This window comes from Myiozetetes cayanensis, unplaced genomic scaffold (genome assembly GCF_022539395.1).
Source record: "Myiozetetes cayanensis isolate MyiCay16 unplaced genomic scaffold, myiCay2020 scf28, whole genome shotgun sequence".
Taxonomy (NCBI): Eukaryota; Metazoa; Chordata; class Aves; order Passeriformes; family Tyrannidae; genus Myiozetetes; species Myiozetetes cayanensis.
In genome coordinates, this window is record NW_026087499.1 from 3,843,701 (window position 1) to 3,864,966 (window position 21,266).

The following is a 21,266-nucleotide window of genomic DNA, read 5'->3' on the forward strand; positions in this document are numbered from 1 at the left end:
ACTCTCCTGACCAGAAAAGCTGTCACCAGGGGTGTCCTGGTCACTCTGTAACTACTGCACATTCTCAGGGCGATGCTTTAGGCCACAATTCTGATGAATCGAGGACATGTCAAACCCTTGAATCTGAGGAACCACCAGGGTGAGACCCAAACCATCTGGTGTGTCCGTGTCTGGAACAGTGAGGGCACCTCAGAGACAGCTGTGCAGCAGCTCCAGCTCTGGCTGTGGCTCCTGGAACAGGCTCCAGTGTACACCACACACAGGTACCACTGGGGAGGGAGATGGAGAACCAGGGGGGCTAAGTCTAGGTATGTGACATTAAGGTTTAATTACATTAGAAATTGATTTTGGAGGAAATTAACCCGGTGTTAAAGGGCATCTGTGCCACAGAAAAGTCTGGTTTCAAGAGAGGGACAGATCAGACTGGAGTGGAGGCAGTGCAGTGACATCACAGAGGTCCCTGAATCTCAGAAAATGGGACTTGCTTGAGCAAGTAAAGTCCAAGACTGTGAGAAAACATTAAGACCTGCTTTGCCTCACTGCATGTGAGGAAAAAAAAAAAAGAGAATGGGGCTTCCCTTCGTCCTTCCCAACACCTGGCAGGGCAAGTGCAGTGAGGACTCTGTTCAAAGAGGCTCCTGAATCAGGAGTGAGCAAGACAGGCTATGAATGCCCCCCTGAATGTCACCCCTCCGCCTCGGGAAGTGTTGGCCTGAACTCAGGCACCCTTGCAGAGCAGCCCAGGAGGAGGACAGGGCTCCCTGGCTGTGCCCCCATTACCTGCATGCAGTGGTAGTGTGTGCTCTTGCCGTTGAGGTGGCAGCCGTGGTAGTACACGCTGCAGTCGTCCAGGGGGCTGAAGCGCATGAAGCCGTGCTGCAGGGAGTTATCCCGCTTCTTGTGCATGTTGTAATGCCGGATCACATCCTGTTTACTGGTGAATCTCTGCAGGGACACACAGAGACACACGCTGACACCTGGGGGGCAGTGGGGGAGCAATCCTAGGGCAGGGTGGGTTTTGTTGTTGTTAGTGGGACCAGGAGTTTACAGTTTGGCAGTAATCACCCCAGGAGAGTCAGGCTGAAGAGGACTCGTGGGTATGTATCTCCTTGGTAAAGGGAAAGTAAACATGGCACTGGGGTGATGTCCAGACCCAGCTCCCTGCAGCTTTAAGACTGCAATTTTTCTAACATAATTCTAGCTGCTACTATCTCAAGAAGAGCTATAGTTAGAAAGCAAACCAGTGAACAAAACAGGCTGCAAGAGAGTAACCCAAACTTCCAAATCACTCACTGCAGTGGTTAGCAAGACACTGGCTGCCACACTCACGTCAGACTAAAAACTGGGGAAAACACTCTGCTCTTTCACACGAAGTCTCGTGCCTCCACTATAGAGTAGGATGGCTTTATTAGGAAAACAGGGACACACAACTTCCTTCCAGTCATAGAAAAAGATGGCAGTAGAGCTCAAAGCTAAATCTGTATGACCAGAATATCCTTTTAATCCTCTACCTGCTTGAAGGAATGTAGGGGTACCCCACTGTCAGAGCAGGCTAAGTGCCTTTAAAATGAAGCTTTTCATTTCTATTTCCCACAGACATCAATATTTAACACTGAAGGTGGGAAAGTAAATCTGATTTTTTTAAAAGAAATCAATATCCATTTATTTTGAGGAGTAATTGAAAAGGCCTGTATTCTAATGTTTAACAACTTTTCTAGTCTCCCTCATAGGAAACAAATGATTATCGCTTCCACTCTTTCCTCCTATAATATCAATCCTGATCAATCTCGTTGGTATTGGCACGGGAATATAGGGATATAGATTTCAACAGAAACCCCTTGGAGGCTGGAGGTATGATTTCCCAGGGCGTACGTGCAGGATTGCTATTGCCAATCATTGTTAATTTGTGCCCACTTATTACAGAGCGTTACTTATTCTAAAATATATCTCAGCCATAAAATAATTTGCATTTTAAAAAGCAGCCTAAATCCTTATTCCCTGTGAGACCAGACAGTTCCTTTGCAAGCAGCTTCCAGACTCCTTAGGAAATAATCATGAGGCCAATCATAATAATAGGTTTTTCTGTTTTTCCATCCTTTGTGTTTCTCCCTTTCTGGTGCAGGGATATCCACGGCACAGCCGGGACAGACTCATCTCCATTACTCGATGCTGGGTAGGAGGACACTGCGTGCATCCCAGAGAGCAGCTCTCCTTTGATCAATAGAAACCCACAGCCAGGCTCAGCAGATCCAGATCAACTTCCTCTGCTGTGGTCAGGCTCATGCCTTGGAGACCCAGAGGTCTCCCGGGGCAGGGCTGAAGTTGTGCCTGATGCACAGCAGAGGCCAACCCTGGGATTCCCACTCACACACCAGCCTGACCACAGAAATGGTAGTGTCAAACTCCTGGACCCGGGATGAGGGTAAACAAACACAGCACGTGACCCGCTGGCCTGACGTGGATCCCCTGGCAGTTCTCCCAGGAATTACAGCATCGCTCCTGCCCCCGCGCCTTCCCCACAAATCCCGGGCCGCCGCTGGCCTCGCTGGGTGTTTTGTTGTGGATCCTGCTGCTACAAAGTCACTCGGGCAGCAGGAGGGGAAGGGACAGACTAACAGATCAGCATTCCCTGTTTCAGGCACAATTTGTAACGCAGCACAATTTATGCTCTTGGTTTGGCTGATATAAATCTGGAGTAGTTCCCACCGACTCGAGCTGATCTACGCTCTGCTCTTCGTTGTAGCGGCCTGGGTTGGGTTAAATGGTATTAGATTGAGTTAAACGGGGAGCAAAATAGAGTTCTATTAAATTCAGAATATATCCTGTCCTCTTCCAGAGTAGGAGAGTGAAGAGGCACGGGTGTGCACGGGGGAGGAGAGCACAGGAGCACACAGAGCTCCCTGCCCTGCCCCATGTGCTCAGGGGCTGTGCCAGTCACTCCTGAGCGGTGTTTTACCTGGTAGTTGCACTCGGGGTCGAGGCAGTGGTAATGTTCTCTGTACTGGTACGCACAGTGGATGTGCCCACAGTGCTGGCTGCCTGAGAACCTGCAAGAGCAGAGCAGAGAGTGAGACACTGTCCTGGCAGCAGCAGTCCTGTTTTCATCCCACATGTTTATGGCATTAAACCCCATCTCCTTTATCCCCCCCCAAGGATGGTGACCCTCCCGCCTTCCCTTGCTTATTTGTCACTATTTAAAGGTGCTTCTTGAGCCGGATCATTCAGGTCTTGTACATCCCTAATCTGTTTTTCCCCTTGAAATTCATCTCTGTTATCTAAGTTGTTTACTTGGGAAGCATAAGGAAGGGGGGTTCCTTGAACTGACCATCAGACAATTCTAGAATTCTTATGTGTGGGCTTAGATACCACAACAGCAAGTGTCAGAAATCTCCCACAACAGAAGGAGGCAAATAAAACATTGGACAAATACAGATTTGAAATTTTCAGTGTTAAGCCCATCTAGCAGGACCTCAGAAAAGCTGCACACAGCAAATTTGGAAACTCCTGACATACAGGATGGAAAAAAGACCAGAAGTGCCATGTAATACCTGCATACAGTCAGTACAGCTAATGTACTGACTGACAGATATAGCAGGAACTGGCCCAAGGGGATGATCCAGTAATGGGGTCATCAGTGCAGTGAACTCTCTCATGTATATTCTAGAGGACCATGGAAGAGCTGAAGAGCTTGAAAGGGAAAAGCAGTGGAGAGAAGGGGACTCAGAGGGGAAACATTCAAAGATAAAGTACCATCTGCTCAAAGGTTCCTCAAAGGTTCCTCACGTCACTTAGTGCTAAACACAGCAGGAGTGCATATGATAAAGGGCATGGGAAAGAAACAAGGAACGGCAATGGATAGAAAGGGAAAATGAGAGGAGTGAGGGTGTCCTGGAGAAACTGAGGAATGGAGAGGGAGGAGAAAAGATTATGGATCATCATAAGGTGAGGTAACGCCAGGCTACAGGACAGAAAAATTCAGGATGAAAAGCAATACTAAATAAGGCATTTCTGAAGCACAGTAAGGAAGAGGAGGTCAACTGTGGAGACAGCAGGGCCTCTAGGAGATGGAAGGGGGACTTAATTGACAGAAAAGATAGACATTGCTAAAAAATTAAATGACTTCTTTGCCTCAGCGTTCACAAAGGGAGACAGGGACAGATGCCAGGAGCAGACATGCCTTTCCCTGGGGAAGGAGAAGAAATACTGCAGGAAATCAGGATCACGTCAGAACAGGTGATTGAGAAACTGGAACAAACCTCAGCAGCGGAGAAGAAACAAACCACAAGGCAAACGGCAGGGCTGGCTGCACAAACAAAGGTGTGGAGCCCAGGGCACAGGGAGCCATCCTGCTCGGTGCCTGGGAGGCTGCCAGGCTCGGCCAGGGCAGGAGCAGAGTCACCCTGGCACTGACCAGCACAGGGTTTCATGTCAGCAGCACCACCAGCAGCTCTCAAAGGAAAGAAGCTTTAAAGGAAAGAGAGAGCAAAGGGCTGTGCAGGGCTGGAGAACTGTGGATGCAGGCCAGGCAGGGGGAAAAGGAAGATAAAAGACCTCGCTGACAAATACACACCTTGGAAGCAAAGCAGGCCAAAATATTACCCAAAATGAGGATGCAAAATGACCAGAGATGCCAAGTGGAGTAAAAGAAGGGCCAGGCACTGAAGAGATGTGGCTATGGGATGAGCTACTTGAAGCATCTCAGTTTTAAAAACACCAGCTAAACAAGCACTCCTAATCCTACCCTCCCTTCCACGTGCCACAGAAAGGTGTGTGTGGTGTCTACAGCACAGGAAGGGAGAGGCAAGTGTTCCACCAAACCCTGTGCTTGGGGAAGGAGGGAAGCAGCAAACCCAGCACAAAGGGGAAATTCTGCTCCTTCAGTCCGTAAGGTTGGGCTCCTAAAGGGTTATATTCATCCTGTGTTTCTTCTGACACTTGAAACAGTTCAAAGCTATTAATTTTTAAAGCACAGCATCTGTTTAGCTTTTTCATAACAGGAAAGCTTACACACCACACACTCCCTGACATGCAGACACACGGGCGCATTTACATGCACAGACTCTCAGGTACATCAACGCCCCTCTGAATTTACATGAACGTACCCACAATTTCCACGCACACAAACAGACAGGAACACACCTGAAACAGGAAAACTCAGACCATCTCATCACACTGATATGCAAACCCCAACTCCTAAGCTGTCCACACAGGCACTGTAGATCCATTTGCCCAAGAACAACCTACTCCCTCTTCTCTTACTTTAATCGGTTCACTTTTTTTTTTTTTTTCATTTTTTTGGTCAGAAAGAACCAGTCTTGATCTGGCAAGAGTTGATAAATAAATAATAATAAAAATAATAAATAAAGAAGTCAGCATGCTTAGAGAGTGTTTACAGACTCATTACTCTGTAACGATGATACGAAAGAAGGAAAAAAAAAACCCACCCCAATTACAAGGGGGGAGGAAACCCACATAGAAATAAATATTTAAGCAAGTGCTGCCAGAAGCACCATCTGCTGAGGCACTAATAATAATAATAATAATTTTTTCTGTGGTCTTTTTTTTTTTTTAATTATAAATATACAGAGGGGAGAGGCGGGGGGAAAAACAACCCAACCCAAACTAGCTAAGTAAGAGGTTTTGTTTTGTTGTGTGAGAGAATGGATTATCCCTGGGCAGCTTTTGGCAGTGGCTTTGGCAAACTCATTAAGCTAATTATGCAGTACAGACATAAGAGTGTCGTGTCTCTCTCCCCCCACCCCTTGATTTTAAGGCTTTAAACTGTTTTTAAAAATGTGTGTAAATTGAAGGGAAGTGGCTGTGCTGCCAACGGGCGGCTTGCGGAGCCTTTTAAGCAGGATGTGGTGTCCCTGAGGTATCTCACGAGCTGCCTGACCCAGGGGAGGGGGCTTGCAGAGCACCACGAGCACTGGATGTGGCTCAAGTGTTTCTGTACACAGTTCTCTGCGGGACAGAAAGGTGCCATCTCCTCTCCCACTGCAGCCCCTGCAATCTCAGAAATAAAAGGGTGCTGCTCCTTCTGCCCCATGCAGAACCCATCTGGGATTTGGGCAAAGGAGGAAAGGAAATCACCTCCTGTTCCACTCTGCAGCTAGGGAGAGTGCTGTTCCAACCCTCCTTGATGTGCCAAGATCTTCCCCTGCACCTTTCTAGCAGTGACTGTCTCCCATGGGGATACCCTCTGTAGACTCTGCCGAGGTGGGAAAGCACAGGACACATTCCCCTCACCTCATTTTAATAAGTGCCCAAGTGCTGGTGGGAGCAAACCCTTCGGCTTTATTTCTGGAGAGAAGTGTTTCCTTGTTTCCCTGACTGGTGTCTGTCTGGATACAAGGGCCTTCCTTGTGAGCTTTCTCACAGTACAATGGAGGATCCAGCAGGCTGAGGGCAGTGATGGACCCTTTGCACCAGGAGCTCTAAACCAGGCAGGTGTGTAACAATCTCCTCTGTCCCTCTGGCTCTCATGACATTGCTCACTGTCTCACCACAACCACCTTGGGCTCCCTCTCAGCATCGCTCAGCCCTGACCTCAGCTCGCTCACAGCTGTGATAAGGTGCCCTACTCTGCACCTGAGTCAGGGAGGGTTCTCATACAAATGAGCTGCAAAATTCTCTAGGATAAAAATCCCACGTTGATGCCAAGAGCTGCCTAAACTCAGATCACTTGTGGATGCCTCCAGCCTAGATTCTCAGAAGTGAGATGCTCTCTGCTTGCCTCCTGCAGGCGCTGGACCTGGCAGGGGAAAAAAGGCTGGAGACAGCACAGCAATGGGCAGAAAGAACAACAGTCAAGAGGCAGCATTCCCATTTAAATCCCGGGCTTCTGAAGGGAAACAGTTTTCCACTATTTGTCACAAAGTCTAACAGCTCTGGGGAGCAGAGTGTGCTCTTGGCATGCTGGAACACCTCTCACAGCTACTGCTCTCCCAAGCAGGGCAGCAGAGCAAGTACAGATGCCAAGGGAAATGGGAGTGCCAGGGACTGGTTTAAACACTTGACCCCGATGGACAAGACCTCGTCTCTCCCACCACCAGTCCACCCTCTTACTTCCAGCCCCCTCCCCAGGAAAGTCAAAAGTTTTGCCCACCTGGCAATATACTTCTGGTAAATATTTACATCTTCGCTGACGGCTGGTTTGTCAGTGGGTAATCCATTCCTAAGGAGAAACACAGAGGGCAGAGCCGGTTAGCAGGAACAGGGCACGGCCTAAACTCCTTGTTTCTCCCACACATCAATGGATGCCAGGAGAGAGTGCCCAGGGAGGAGCACCAGCAAAGACACCCACAGGTTGAACCTCCCTTCCTCTTCCAATCCTGTACCTCCCTTTCCAGGGAAGCACAGTCAGCCTACCACCCGTCCTGCATGTTCCTTCTTCGCAGGACCCAGTGCAGTTTGTTGGAGAAACCGAGAAGATCAACCTCAAAAACATGTTTCTACAGAAAAAAACTAAAAACCCCTGCACAAACAAGTGATGGCCACATGAAAACAAACACCTCCCTCAAGCACCTGGCAGCGCTGCTCTTGTGTGCACGGTCCAGCTGAGGGAGAAGAGCTGTGAGCTCCTGCCATTTCGTGTGGCCAGCAGACACCCTGGGCTGTGACCAGCACTGGCACTGTGGCTCCAGCCCCTGGACAGGGCTTCAACTGCCTCTTTGTTTCGCAGACACCCCAAAACTCCAACAGACAGATGGAGCAGCAAAGGTATTTACGTATCTTAATCAATAAGAAAGCCAATCCAAGTGTCAGCTAAGGCTGGGTTATGTGACATCACTAGGAAGCAGACAAAAGTAACACCCTCAGTGAGTTCAGCAAGAGAGAAAAAGAGATACAGGCCCAGGCTCCAGCCTACCCAAGAGACAGGGGCATACCAAGGCCACCCCAGACAGGCTGTACACCACCTTCCTTCTCCTCCAGTGCTCCTCCTGACAGCCTGGTTTAAACAAGGACACTTTCACACAGAGTTCACTTGAAGGTAGATTAGTTCAGGCCAGGTTAACAGCATTAGATGTCAGAGAGTTTAAACCCATGGCAAGGGGGTATGTGCATATGTGTGAGAGTGAGGGGGAACTCCTGCCAGGTTATTTGCACTGAGAATGGACAGCCAGGGCCCAGATACCACAGTCAGCACCTCCTCCACCAGCACAGCTCATGGGATGGGCTGCTGTCTTTTATCATGGAAGCCTGAAGGACATGGGCCCAGGGCCCCTTCTGTACTCCAGTGTGTGATCAGGGCAGGGCAAGTGCCAGCCTAAAGGCCCTGGTCACCTCCACCCCTGCTGCACCCCCATGGTGATGCCCCAGCTGAGGAAGTCCCGTGGCCAGAGTAGGGATCACCACAGTGCTGCAAACCCACATCTGCAAGAGGCAGGAAATGAGCAAGAGAAAGGAAATCAAACTGGGATCCCAGTGCACCACCACCACAGATAAGAGGCTTGCAGCCCCTCAGGCACTGCTCTAGGATGGCCACTGAACTGCAGGCAGCTGAGCTTTCTGAAGACACTTCAGGCACACAGTCCCTGGCCAAGTCACCCATCACAACAAGGCACTGTGCCTACAGGAATATTTACAACAGTGTTTTTTAGTAACAGGAGTCCCTGCCTGCCATCTGGAGCACACACAGGTTCATCCTGAGCAGGAGCCAGATGCAAATGTTAATAATCCTCTGCCCTTTCCCATACACCTTAACCACAGAGCTCCCAAATCTGTCTGCAGGGCGCTTGATAAACGACTGTTTCACGTGGAAGACAGGTATCATTACACAGCTCTGCCTCCCAGGTGGGGAAACATGGAACGTGGGGGATGCACACTTGCCTGGGACTGCAAAGAGGATTCACCCCAAGGCCTCCTAGGTCCATATGTCAAACAGAGAATAATCTTCCTCCTTACCAGAGGGTAAAGTAGTAGGGGGTGTGTGATGGCACTTGCCACAGAAGTGCAGGACAGAGGTCCTGGACTTGTTACAAATGACCCCCTGAGAATCACAGCTCACAGCAGCCCCAGGTCCACAGTGAGAAACCGTGACAAGAAAGCAGAGAAGCCCCTCCCTCCCTCCCTGTTTGCAGCCTGATGCACATATGTCCAGCTCCCACCTCTGGAAGCCACATTGAAAACGTAATCCAAGGTTTGGCAAGGCCTTCAGATACGTCCATTCAGTCACAGCATCGCTGCAGAGATTGCTGGCAACGTGCGTGTAGGAGGTTATTAGTGGTAATTGGGCTAATGAGTTTGCCCAGTCTGAGGGGTAATTGAATCACCTCTATTTGTGTAAGGAACAAGCAAATTGAGAAGACACAGGCCTGGCCCCACAGAAGTATGTGTATGGCTACCTCCCATGAAAATTGCCGGGAATCAGGCACCAAAATGTCTTCTCAGTTCTGGGACAAACAAAAAGGCCCATCTTGCTAACAGTGAAGTCAGCAGAGTCTGGCCACTGAGTTAATGGAAGCAAGAATCAGGTTCTCCTACAGACACAGCTGCATGTCCAGGGAGCTGGAGGGAGGAGAAAGTAAAGGAGTTCCAACCTTGACCTTAGAAGTGCTGATAGCACCATCGTTCCCCTCTTTCATTTTAACATATGGACTCAGGAGCCAGTGGACCCTGGATTCATGGCTGTGACTGCTGATGGCAGATCACATCCTTAGTGCAAGTAAGATACACAGAGATGTGAGGTGTTAACAGAGGAGAAGACACTTCAACAGAGAGCAAAAAGAAACATCACGCAGAGTAATTATCATCCCAAGAACTAGGACTGCCCACTGACCCACACACAGACTTCAGGTATGAGCCCCCACTAGCACAAAGGTAAGAAAAGCAGGAGGACACTTACTTTACTGTAGAGACTGTTCCAGTTGTGATGGAGTCTGTCTTGGAGAAGGTTGATTTCAGGTACTCAGGAGTGTTGAATGGCAATGAGACAGACTGCTCTGGCCCCGCCACGGGAGTGCTGCTGGGGGTGCTGGCGAGGGGAGCAGGGGCCAGGCTGGGAGCTGGAGCTTTTACTGGAGTAAGCTTCTGAATGTTCCTCACATCATACTTGGAAGGCCGGCCTACCTTGCCTGTCTTGAAGGCGATGGCTCCTCCCATATCTGGGCTTCCTTCTCCAGGCTTGAAAAGGTGCAAGTACTTGACGTTCTCTAGGTCATACTTGGAGGCCTTCTTGTACGTGTTGCCATTTTGCGGCCTGATGCTCTCCCCCGTCTTCAGCTTCTGAATGAAGAAGTCGTACTTGGAGGCCCGTGACATCAGGCCCTGCATCTGGGAGCTGCCGGGAGAGGGCAGCGGCAGGATGGTGGCTTTGGTCTCCGTCAGCAGGGAGGCATCTGGCCCCGGCACCCGAATGGGCTGCGCCAGCACCGAGGAAGGCTCTTTGCCCAGCTTGGGGCCCAGCTCCTCGGCCTTGGCCAAGTGCATGGGCCACGAGAGCTGCTCCCCAGCCTTCAGCTTGCGGATGTACTCCTCGTACTTGGAGAAGCGGGCGCGTTTGCTCATGGCATCCTCGCCGGGCAGCGCGGCGGCGGCGGCGGCCTCTGAGGTAGCGGCGTTGAGCTTGTCAAAGCTGATCTTGCGGGCCAGCTCGTCCCGCATGTTCTGGTCGTCGTAGCCGAACATGCCCAGGAACTCGTTCATGGTGGTGGCGGCGTAATCCTGCAGCGACGACGCTTCCCCTGCGGAGAGCCCGCGGCACAGAGTCAGGCACGGCGCTGGATTTCCCTCTCCTCCCGTACCGGCTCCGGAGGCAGGGACGGGGGGGAGGAAGGGGAGAGGGGAACATGATCTACTGACGTTTGGCTCACTTGTTAGGTTTTACGACTCTTAAATTAATTTGTTTTAAAAAAAAAAAAAAGTAATTAATACTGGGGTAAAATAAAAAGAGTTCATCAATGCCAGGAAAATCAATTTCCTAAATGTTCTAGCCGATGGCTTTTCAGTACATTAAACAAAGTTTCATAAATGTCTCTGCACTCTTGCCTTGGCCTAATATGAAGAAAAAGTAATTTTACTGGAAGTGAGACCAGTGCCAATATGCCGAGGTTTGTACAGATCTGTCCTTGTGTGTGTTTGCATACGGAAGGAGGGGCACGGAGAATGGTGTGCCTGCATGTGTAAGGGGGGGAAACCACGTGAAAATGCTCTGTGTGCTGGACAAGAGCAGGGCTGAGGGCAGGCAGGGCAGCGTGGTGTGAAATGGCAAGGGACAGGCAGGGCAATGTATGGGGTGGAGCAGGAGGAGGGCAGAATGGAACCCTGCAGAGCAGAAGGGAAGCAGCAGAGGTGGACACGAATTAAGGCACAGGAAGAGCAACAAAGGCTGTGCATGAGAGGCTTGGGAGTGAGGAATGGGCAGAAGGGAATGGAGAAGACAAGGCAAGACAAAGACAGGACAGCTCCCCACAGCTGCTGCAGCCCTTCCCTTCCCTGTCCATTTTGTAAGGGTTCACACAACTCGTTCCCTTTCTTCTCAATCCCAATGACTGGGCAGCTTTCCATGTGAAAAGGGACCACAGTAAGGGCTGTGGAAACCCTGAGCAGCCAGGAACTGCTTCCAGTAAGACCAGGAAAGGGGAAAGTCCACACAGGTGAAAAATAGGTAAGGAACAGCCTTCTCTCCATCAGGATTCGGAGTGAGGAGAGAAAGAGCTGTTGTCCTGAGCCTCAGAAAGGGGCAAAACGCCTGTTCTCTGGAGTGTGGGCTGGGGAAGGGGCAGGAAGGGGTTAGTCTACCTGAGCCTGATCACAGGGAGGAAGAATGAGTAAAAGCTGTCCTTCCTTGGGTCTCTCCCTCCCTTCCTCCCTCCCCTACTCCCTCAGGCAGTTTCACAGGCCACCGAGATGGGAAGAACACACATCTGGAGGTCACCCAATATCAGTGTAAAGGAGGAAATAAAGATTGCTCTGACGTGCCAGCTTGGACTCATTTAGGCTTCAGTCTGACACAGCGCTCCTCCTCCTCTGCCTCTTGCTTTCTCCTGCAGAGTAAAGATTTACTGTGTGCAGGAGTCCTTCAAACCTCCCTCGTCATCTTTTCCAAACACTCACACCGGCTCTCATGGGCAGGCACACTCCTTCCCAGGGAGCCAGCACAGGCAAGTGCAGAATGGAGGTTCTGGGCACCGGGTCCTGCTCAAACCACACCAACAATGCCTTGAAACAGAGGAAAAGGAAGGCACCAAGACAGGCACAGAACAGATCAGCAGATCCAGAAGATCCTTAGGATCTGGGGGATCTGACAGCCAGGCAGGCACATCCACCAGAGCATTTCCACACACGCAAGAGCCTGCCAACGAGTACAGTCGAAGTTCAGTAGCCATCAGCACCACAAATCAGTCTGCACGGGACTCTGCGGAGGAAGGGACTGCCTGCAACGGGCACTAAATGGGCACGACCATGAAGGTCACATTCCTGCCCCAGGACTGGCGGTGCTGCTGCAGCACAAGTGCTGCTGTGCTGGGTGCCTGTGTATGTGGTGCTGGAGGGCAGGAACGAGAACAACATCCCTGCAGCCTGCGAGGGGAAGGACAAAGCCACACCTGCAAGGGCTGGGATCTGGCTTAGCCCCAAACGACCTTCCAGTTCTGGGCACTTAAGTCTAGCATTCTGCACTGGATTTGGGATGCCTGACTCTAAAATAAACACCCTGTTAGTCACAGGATGGGTGGCAATGCCCCTGGAGTGTCAGGCTCAGGTTGTAGCACAACCTCATGGGTTGGTATTAATCTTAAAGGATGTTAAATGCAGGAACATGTTACAGTGTCCAGTAACAAGACCTGCCTGAAGGACAACTTTATCTTTCACACACAGGCACATTAAATGATTTCATCCTGCTTTAAAGCAGTTGTCCTTTTCGCCTCTTTTTCCTCTCTTCCCCACCTCCATTTCAGTGTAACCCTATGACCCAACATAAGTGAATAAACCCACGAAATCCCTACTGGGTCTAACACTTCTCTGTTTCTGTTAAATCTGCTTTCCCTGTTCTGCTTTTCCTCTCTTTTAGGACCTGTAAAACAACTCCCAGCCCCGCTCATAATTCCCTGACTTCCAAGCACTGCAGGAGAAAACTCTAGCCCGCCTGTGCCAAACTGCAAGGGGAGAAAGAATAGCACAGAGAGACTCTGATATGAAATTAAACTATTAAGTGTGATTTTTACTAGCTTTAACAGCTGCAATGAAAGTCAGTCAGTGGGTCTCATCTTTAGCACCACGTGGCTACACCTGAATTGGTGCAATTAGATGCAAACCCCAAGCCTATAGGAAAGGGGTGGGGGGCAGATTCAGACCTTTTGTTGAGCTTTGCAAAGTCTGAGTTTGAGTTCAGGTTTTGCTACCCTGGATTTAATCCCTCAAATCACCTTGCACTGTGCTTTTCCTTTGCCCAGATTTGGTTCCAGCACTCTGCCTGATCAACAGTTTTGCTGGTGCTGCTCAGTCTTTCCTCATCCAGACTGGAGATGAAAACCTGGCCAGCTCCCACTGCTCCCTGCCTGGGAAGTGCAGCTTCTCTCAGAATCACAGAACCATCCAGACTGGAAGATACCTCTAGAATCACTCATCCATGAGCCCAACACGTCCCCTGAAGTCAAAGGGGGCACTTAAATGCTCAGGCACCCAACCTGAAGGGTGGAGGCTCTTCTAGTGGAGGTACCTTATGGCAGGGAGAGGGCTCACCAGGAGCAGGGTGTGAGACCCAGCCAACTCATTTCATGTGCATTTTCGACCAACAGCGAAGAGGTAATTATTACTACTTCATCATCAGAAAACCCCCCTCACACCCACACACAGATAAAAACGAAGCAGGGCAGAAGTTGGGAAACACATCCCCGTGAGGAGTGCACAGCCCTGGAAGCACTGTCCCTGTGTTTTCCTCCCCCCTTCCTGCCCTGCATTTTTGTCTCCTTTCCTATGTGATAATAAAAGGGCTCCCTCTCCCCTTGCCGCTGCTCTCCATTTGTGGGCATTGCCAAAGAGCAGAGATCTGTGTGTCTCAGAGCAGCTATCGTATCACAAAGGATCCCAAGCTAGCAAAAAAGGCGCTAAAAATAGCCTGCAGCAGCACACTATATATGGAAGGAAAAGCAAAACAGCCCAAATGGAGTGCAAGGTCTGGATACTGGGGGATGGGACATCCCAGCCAGGGCTCTTGTCCTTTATTCTGCTTGGGAGGGGGAACATGCAGACTTGGGGGATACAGGATGGTGAGCAAGAAACTGGCACTCGCCATGCATGTTCTCCCAAGTGGAGTCTCCTCAGGAAATCATGAAGAGAAAACCCCCCTGGTTAAAAACAGGGCCATAGAATATTCCAAGAGACTTAGCCAAGAGGCTAAGAAAAGAAAGGCAAATCTGAAAGCTTGTACAGAGGGAAGCTCCTGGTGCCTACTTTAGCCCACTGTGTAAGAGGCACAGCAAGGAACACGGGACTGTGTAGGAAAATCTCCCTGGGCATGTGCGTCAGGGAGCGACTGTGGAGAGGGATCTCTGTCACTGCACCGAGACAGCTCGGTGCTATATATAAATGTGCTCAGGGCAGGAGGGGTCGGTCAGTGGGCAGGAGAGGGTGCATGAATGAATGAAGAAACATATCTGCACATCCAGACCAGCTTCTGACACCCATCTCCTGACAGACACCAGCTCTGTGGCTCCTGAGTGTGATTCCCAGCTGGACCAGGGAGGAGGCACACAGGGCAAGGCTGAGCACCGACTCCTGAGTTGTTTCCAAGGGGAGGCTCAAAAAGAAACAGGGATGCCCTACATGCACATTCTCCATCTTGTTGCAAAGCACGAGGCTTGAATAGCAGGGACTGAGTCCCTGATGCACAACAAGCCTCACAGTCTGAGCCTGGAAGGAGACAAAGGTGGCCAGGATTTGTCATCAGACCACAGGAGGTGCTGGCAGAGGACACAGGCAGTAGCTGAAGTCCCATAAAGTGGACAGTGTGTGTACACACCACAGCTCCAGGAAGCAGGAACTCTTCTCAGCCCCATATAATTAGGATCACTTTCTTCACTGACCAAGAAAGCTGGTTAGATGATATAGAGTTTGTTTTTCTGTGTGGCTCCTGCTTTTCACCCAAGTTTCCAGCTGATCAGAGCATGGGCTCAGTTTTAAATGCTGCTGAGCACTATGTCCTCTACCAGCCCTGTACCCTCTCTGTCCTCAGAGAGAGCAACTGGTGCTCAGAACCCTCAAAACCAGGTTTCTGCAATGACTCCCCAAAAGCCACATTGACTGGGAGGGCAGAGCTGTATTCTTCTCCTTTCATCTGACTCCTGCTACGCCCCAGCTCTCAGAAAGAAAACCTCCTTTTTGGCATAGGCAGTTCCATATCTCACTGGAATAAACCTAACTTGCACCCAGTACCACCAGGTCTGAGAGGACCTGGTGATGAGCAGCTCAAAACTAATTTCCTGAACACTAATAAAAAAAAGGAGAATAGCTGTGTCCTTTCCAAAGCAAGGGATGTTTCAGTTTGTGCTTTTCAGGGAAATGTTGCAAATGACATTTATAACAGGGTTCTCGAAACAGACGCTCAGACGTGGCAGCACGTCTGTTTGCAAGCCAAATCCCATGTGGCTGTAAATGTAAACTGGACCCCGTGTGTGCCACTACCTGCCTTAGACAGAAATGAGGCTTCAGCCCCCCCTGAACACTTACACGTTTTTGCATAATCCCTTGACAACACAGTCCTGCAAAGGCATTTAACGGAGATCTCCTACCCCAGTAAGAAACCTCAGCTCCTTTTCATTTTCCCCAATTTGGTAACATTTTTTTTACATTTAAGTTCCCCTCCTTTTAGTTTTCACAGCGAATAAAAGCTGCAAACGGCGGGGGGTGGGGTGGGGGTGGTGTGAATTAAAACAAACTAAAAACAGAGTCCAGGCACAATCACCTTGTGTCTGGGAACGACAAGGGCTTTCCTATCAAAGGAAACTGAAGGTCACACTTTTCCTCATTGATCTTGCAATGTTTGTTAATTACTCTGTCACTGATGTGGCGAAGGATAATTAAACAGCTCTGTTTATATCTTATATGCATAATTATGTGCGCTGCCACTGAACTCGTGAAGACTAGAGAATGTGCCTCTCCAGAAGGGGAACGGACAGACGGAGATGAGTTTCGGCTGCATTATTAACAGGAGGAGGAAAACATGCGCGCACACAAAAGCAGCAAAGTTTGATGGATTCACAAAGTGCTGAGATCAGGGGAGGGGTGCGTGCAGGTGGAGCAGATTAGGGGGAGATCTTTCAATTACAGATTCAGCCCAGCTGAGTGACAAATTGGGGGAGGGAGCTGCTCTGCCCTAATAGAGAGAATTCAATTTGCCCAAAGCTTTTACCAAGACTTAGCACTCATACGCCCCCCAAAATCAACCTGGGGGGAACACGGGCATCAGAAAGGGAGAACGAAAATTCGTCTGGGATGACATTCCTCTTGCTGAATTCAGCTTTTGAATGAACCACAAAAACAAGGCAGAAGCTGTCTGGAAAAAGGAAATGCACACACAGCCCGGGGAGAACACCTTGTACCTGCACACGAGTTGGTGGCCTGGACAGAGCTGGTGGGGGACGCTGAGCTTTGGGACCAGCAGCTGCACCGGCCTGATCCTGAGCTCAGGGTGTGCAGAGCTCGAGGACTGGCCCCTCATGAGGGGGGCAAGGCCACAGCGAGCGTCACCTCAGCCCCTCCAGGAAGAGGGAGCGAGAAGGGATGGCTCTGCCCCAGAGGGTCACAGTGCTGACACCCAGCTCCCGCAGGAGAAGGAGTCTGAGGGGGAGATCTGCTCTACCCAGGCATCTGAGATCTGGAACAATCCATCCAGCCACGTCCACGCTCACAACACCCCTCTTGGGATGGTGAGGCTGAGCCAGAGACAAACTCCATATGGTCCCAAGAGCAAAATGCCAGGCCCCTGTGAGGGAATCGGGGCTCTCACCCTCCCCCTGGGCTGCCTGGTGCTGCAGGACCTGGCCACGGACACCCAGAAAACGTGACTGTGTGGGGAGGTGGAAGGGATGGAGGGCTTACCTGAGGTGGTTCCTGCCCCCAGCTTGGAGCCTGGCTCGCCACTGGAGGACCGGTAGGCATCATCCTTCAAGGCTGGCCCGTCTGAATCCCTGTCATCCAAGAAGTTGCCATCCTGCGAGCCCCTCAGAGCATCTGCCTCATCCCCGTTATCTTCCTCGTCGCTGCAGCCCTTGGGCTGCACCATGTAAACCCCTTCTGGGGGCACCTCCGTGCTCTCAGCACCCTTACATTCCTTGCCCTCCGCTCGCCCCAGCAAGGGCTCCTCGTTGTACTCCCCGTTCACCCACTTCTCAATCACCTCCCTCCTTTTGTCCTCCTCGATCTTCTGCACGCGGCTGAGTCCATCTGAGAACTCTGTGCCCAGCTCCTTGGTGCCGGGCTGAGGCAGGTCCTTGCTGCCGCTGTCCCGCTGCGGCCCCTTGTCGGCGCGGGCCTGCTCGGCTCCCCCGTGGTCGAAGACGACCTGGCGGCTCAGCTTGGCACAGATGGCATTGAGCTTCAGGCCGCCTTTGCGCTTGGCAGCCATTGTGGGTTTTCCTGAGGCTGCGTCAGTGCATATAGTTCTTTCAGCTGGAAAGAGAGAGGGGAAAGAAGCAAGGAAGGGCATTAGTGGGATCAGACAACTTGAACTCAACCAGCAAACGGCTGGTGACAACCCAGCGGGCATTCAGGCATGGCCAGTGTCATCCTGGGAATGGAGCTGCCACGTGTTTCCCAGCTCCAAGTGAAAGCCCAGCCAGGAGAGCTCGGTGAGAAGCACTCTCTGAACCTGCTGGGACCAAAGGATGCCACTGGCCTCAAGACAGAGACAAGTATGTATGCTGGGACAGAACTGGGCTCAAAAGGCCCCAAACATCTCAGGTACAGATCAGCCCTTGCTCATGGCTGAGGCAGGATATGAGGTCTGTTAAAAGCTCAACTGGCCTGCTCCTTCAGACTTGCAGCACCACCTGCTTGAGGTCCCCAGCTCCGTTCCAGAGGTGCTGGGTGCCAAACCCACACCAGCCAGTGACTGCACCCAAGCACCTCTAGCAAGGAGAACAGGTCACCAAGCCCACCCTAGTGAGGGTTTCACCTAATGGCATTTGTGCTCAGCCTCAGAAAAGAGAACCAGTATGCACCAAAAAGAACCAGTATGGAGGACAGAAGTCTCAGCAAGAGCAGGTGCTGGAGCACCAGACCCAGACTGGGGTGTGACAACCGTACAGGAGAGAATCACTGTGGGTTGGTATCGGCTGATCAGGCCCCTTTGCCTGCTCGCTCTCACCCACAGGAAATTCTGCTCTCTTACTTCCCAGCACAATCAGCTAATTAGTGTGAGTTTGTTATTTTAATGTAGTTTATTCATATGTGACAGCTAGTAAAGGAGGGGTAAGAGAAGGTGGGGGGAGAGATGAAGAAGGTAAGGTCTTAACTTCAAGGTCATGGAGAATCTTGAACTAAATGGTCCCTATCAGAGTCACTTGCATGATTATTGCACCAACAATTAAGAAGATTCAATCGCAAATAAAAGCAAAAAAATTATTCTAAAGCAGCTGCATTGTGTCATTTCCCTCTTTACTTTTGACACCCCTGAGAGATGCCCAGACTAAGCAGGTTTAAGGGTCCCAAGGCTGCAGTGGGCACACAGCCTGGCTCTTCCCCCAGCACAGAGCCAGGGCAAACCCTGCCCTGTCCCAGGACTCAGGAAGAGCACCCAATAAAACAGGTGCTGGTCACATACACCACTGGAGTTACTGTGGGAATGTTGCTGGAGCTCCCTCCAAAATGGGCTCTTGGATTTCATGCCATGCTGAAAGAGGGGCTGGTCACATGGAGAGCAAACAGAACCCATTTCCAGACCTCGAATGGTGAGACTCCTCTGCACAGGAGTCCCTCGTGGCAGCTCAGCCCACACCTCCCTGTCACCAGCACAGAGGTGCTGCTGCACAGAAGCACAGTGAGATTAATCAGACCCCCTACAATGCATCCAGAAGCCACCATGACAGCCCCTAATCCCGTAACATGACAGCCCAATACAAACAGACTGAAACTTTAGACCTGCTGTCCAAGAGCCAGAGAGTGGCTGCTTAGCGTAAACTCCTGACAGCTTCAGACACGCTCCCCTGTCAGGGACTGCAAGAAAAATAACCCCTCGACAAATATATCAGCCCCCCACACAAAGGGAGGCAAAATGTACTCCTCCACTTCCCCAAGGCACCCCCCGGCACTAACACCTACGTGCAATCATGCTTTCACGAAGGGAGAGCACACGGTGCCCCCAAACACGCCCCTCCCCGTCCAGAAATTATAGCTGTTGAGGAGCTGTGTGTATGCGCTGGCACGCTCCACAAGCGGAGTCCTACACGCGCAGGTTAAGAAGCCCCATCTCCCCAAAATACATTGCTGTGCGTTCCCCCACGCATTCCCCTCTCGCACGCTGCCAGCACAGCGCGCAGCCCTCGCGCATACAGATGGGCACAGGCAGGCGCCCGGGAAGCTGCGACTCCCGGAGTGCTGGCACCTTCCCTTCCCACCGCATTCCCGCTCTATTTAGGGCAGAAAGCGCAGGCCGATCCTGCGCGCAACTGGTACCACGGTGGGAATCTCGGGAGGCTGCTGAGAGCTCCAGCTGGAGCCTGGCCAGGACACCTCCGGCTGTCGCCCGCAGCGTGGGCCGGGGGCCAGCGCAGCCCCGCGCTGCGGGCGGTGGGGACGGTCCTGCCGGGCCGTGCCGGGCCTGCCCGGGGCCGGGGCACTGGGTCAGCACGGAATCACCGGCCTCTCTCCTCAACTGCCCGGTGATTCCCCGTCCACGTTCTCACGATGCCCAGCCCTGCTTAACTGGTGAGATCAGCACCGCTCGCAGCTGGAGATAACTGGGAGGCAGACACGCGGCAGCCCGAACCCCCGCTGCCCTCCCCCTTCCTGCCAGGAGGGCAGGTCCCATTATTCTGGTCTGGAGGTGAGCAGCCAAGTGTGTGCACCAGCCGGCAAATGAATATATAAATATTTATTCAAAGGAAGAGAGGAACAGACGTTCCCGAGGCTGCACTTGTCGCGTACGCAGCAACTCCAGGGAGCCTGCAACTTGTCTTCCACTCCTGTTCTGCCTCCTTCCATCCCACACACCCTGCCTTTGCCCCTCTGCCTCCCCACCTTCTCCCCCCCAGCTCCTGTCCTGCCCCTTGGCATCTTTCCTGTCCCTTCTCCTTGTGTTTGGGACTTTTTCTCTTTAACATTTTGAGAATCTTTTCCTACAGTTTAAGTTAAAAATAAAGCAAGTTCTAAAAATGTACCATTTCCCTGATCTACAAAATTAATCCTCCCACAGAGCTTCCTGGGCTGGGATTTGCTCCTGTAATATTGGGGCTCTTGCACATCTCCATCCCACCTATCCCGTATGGCTGGAAATCAGAACTCTCAGCTTCTCCTGCCAACCTTGCAACCACCTCTCCACAAGTCTGGACACATTATTGTACCTTTCCATTATTGCCTTATTTCCTTGTCTGTGGAATAGGAAGGACATTACCTGTATCAACGTTCCTGTTCCCCTCTTTTAGGCTGTCGGGTTCACCAGCAGAAGGGAAACCCTTCTTACAAAGAAGGGCTGAAGATGGCCATGTAGGAGGGGACCAGGACACCTGTGTGTCCTTCTCTCAGGCAGAGGGAAAGGAGCTCAGCTGTAGGATGAGGGACCTTCGTACCTGCCCAAGGTCAGAACTGCCAGACCCTCAAAGCCAGGCAGAGGCTCCCTCCCCCCAGGCCGAGCTCCCCACCCCAAATCACCCCGTGTCTCCATTGCACTGTTTAAAGATTCCAGCCTAAGTAAACATCCCCCTTCATTTTCTTCGTCTAAATAGAAATGTTTTGATTTCACATCAATCTGAGGAAGCCGTTTATAACCTGAGCCTGTCACACGGACTTTTCATCTCTGCCCAGGACAAACTCTCCCACATGCTCTATTTACACTGAGCACTTCCTCTGAAAACAATGCCACCGGGAGTTTACTCCTCTTGCCCCCTCCCCACACCCTGTGAGGAGACACCATCTGCTCCCACCCTGCACCCATCCCCGTGGCATCTTGAGAGCAATTCCTCCCTTGGAAGGGAAGGTACAGCTTGTTGCAACCACGGCTGGCAAGGAGGGGGACAAAACTCACCATTTCACTGCCTTGTCACCCCTTGACCTTTCTGCCCCCACTGCCCCCCAATCACCACATGCTGCCAGCACCCCACGTACAGCCC

General features: G+C 51.3%; 1 protein-coding gene across 2 annotated transcripts in view; it reads right to left on the reverse strand.

Moving 5' to 3' along the window:
* The window catches only part of CASZ1 (castor zinc finger 1), a 156,323-nt gene that overhangs the window by 25,403 nt on the left and 109,654 nt on the right, over nucleotides 1-21,266 (reverse strand). For both annotated transcript variants that reach the window (XM_050322652.1, XM_050322653.1), the window contains 5 exons: nucleotides 17,041-17,610; nucleotides 9,848-10,685; nucleotides 7,109-7,177; nucleotides 2,957-3,047; nucleotides 781-945 (listed from right to left, as the gene is read on the reverse strand). In XM_050322652.1, coding sequence (XP_050178609.1) covers nucleotides 781-945; nucleotides 2,957-3,047; nucleotides 7,109-7,177; nucleotides 9,848-10,685; nucleotides 17,041-17,610 — 1,733 coding nt within the window. The remainder of the gene's footprint in view (nucleotides 1-780; nucleotides 946-2,956; nucleotides 3,048-7,108; nucleotides 7,178-9,847; nucleotides 10,686-17,040; nucleotides 17,611-21,266) is intronic.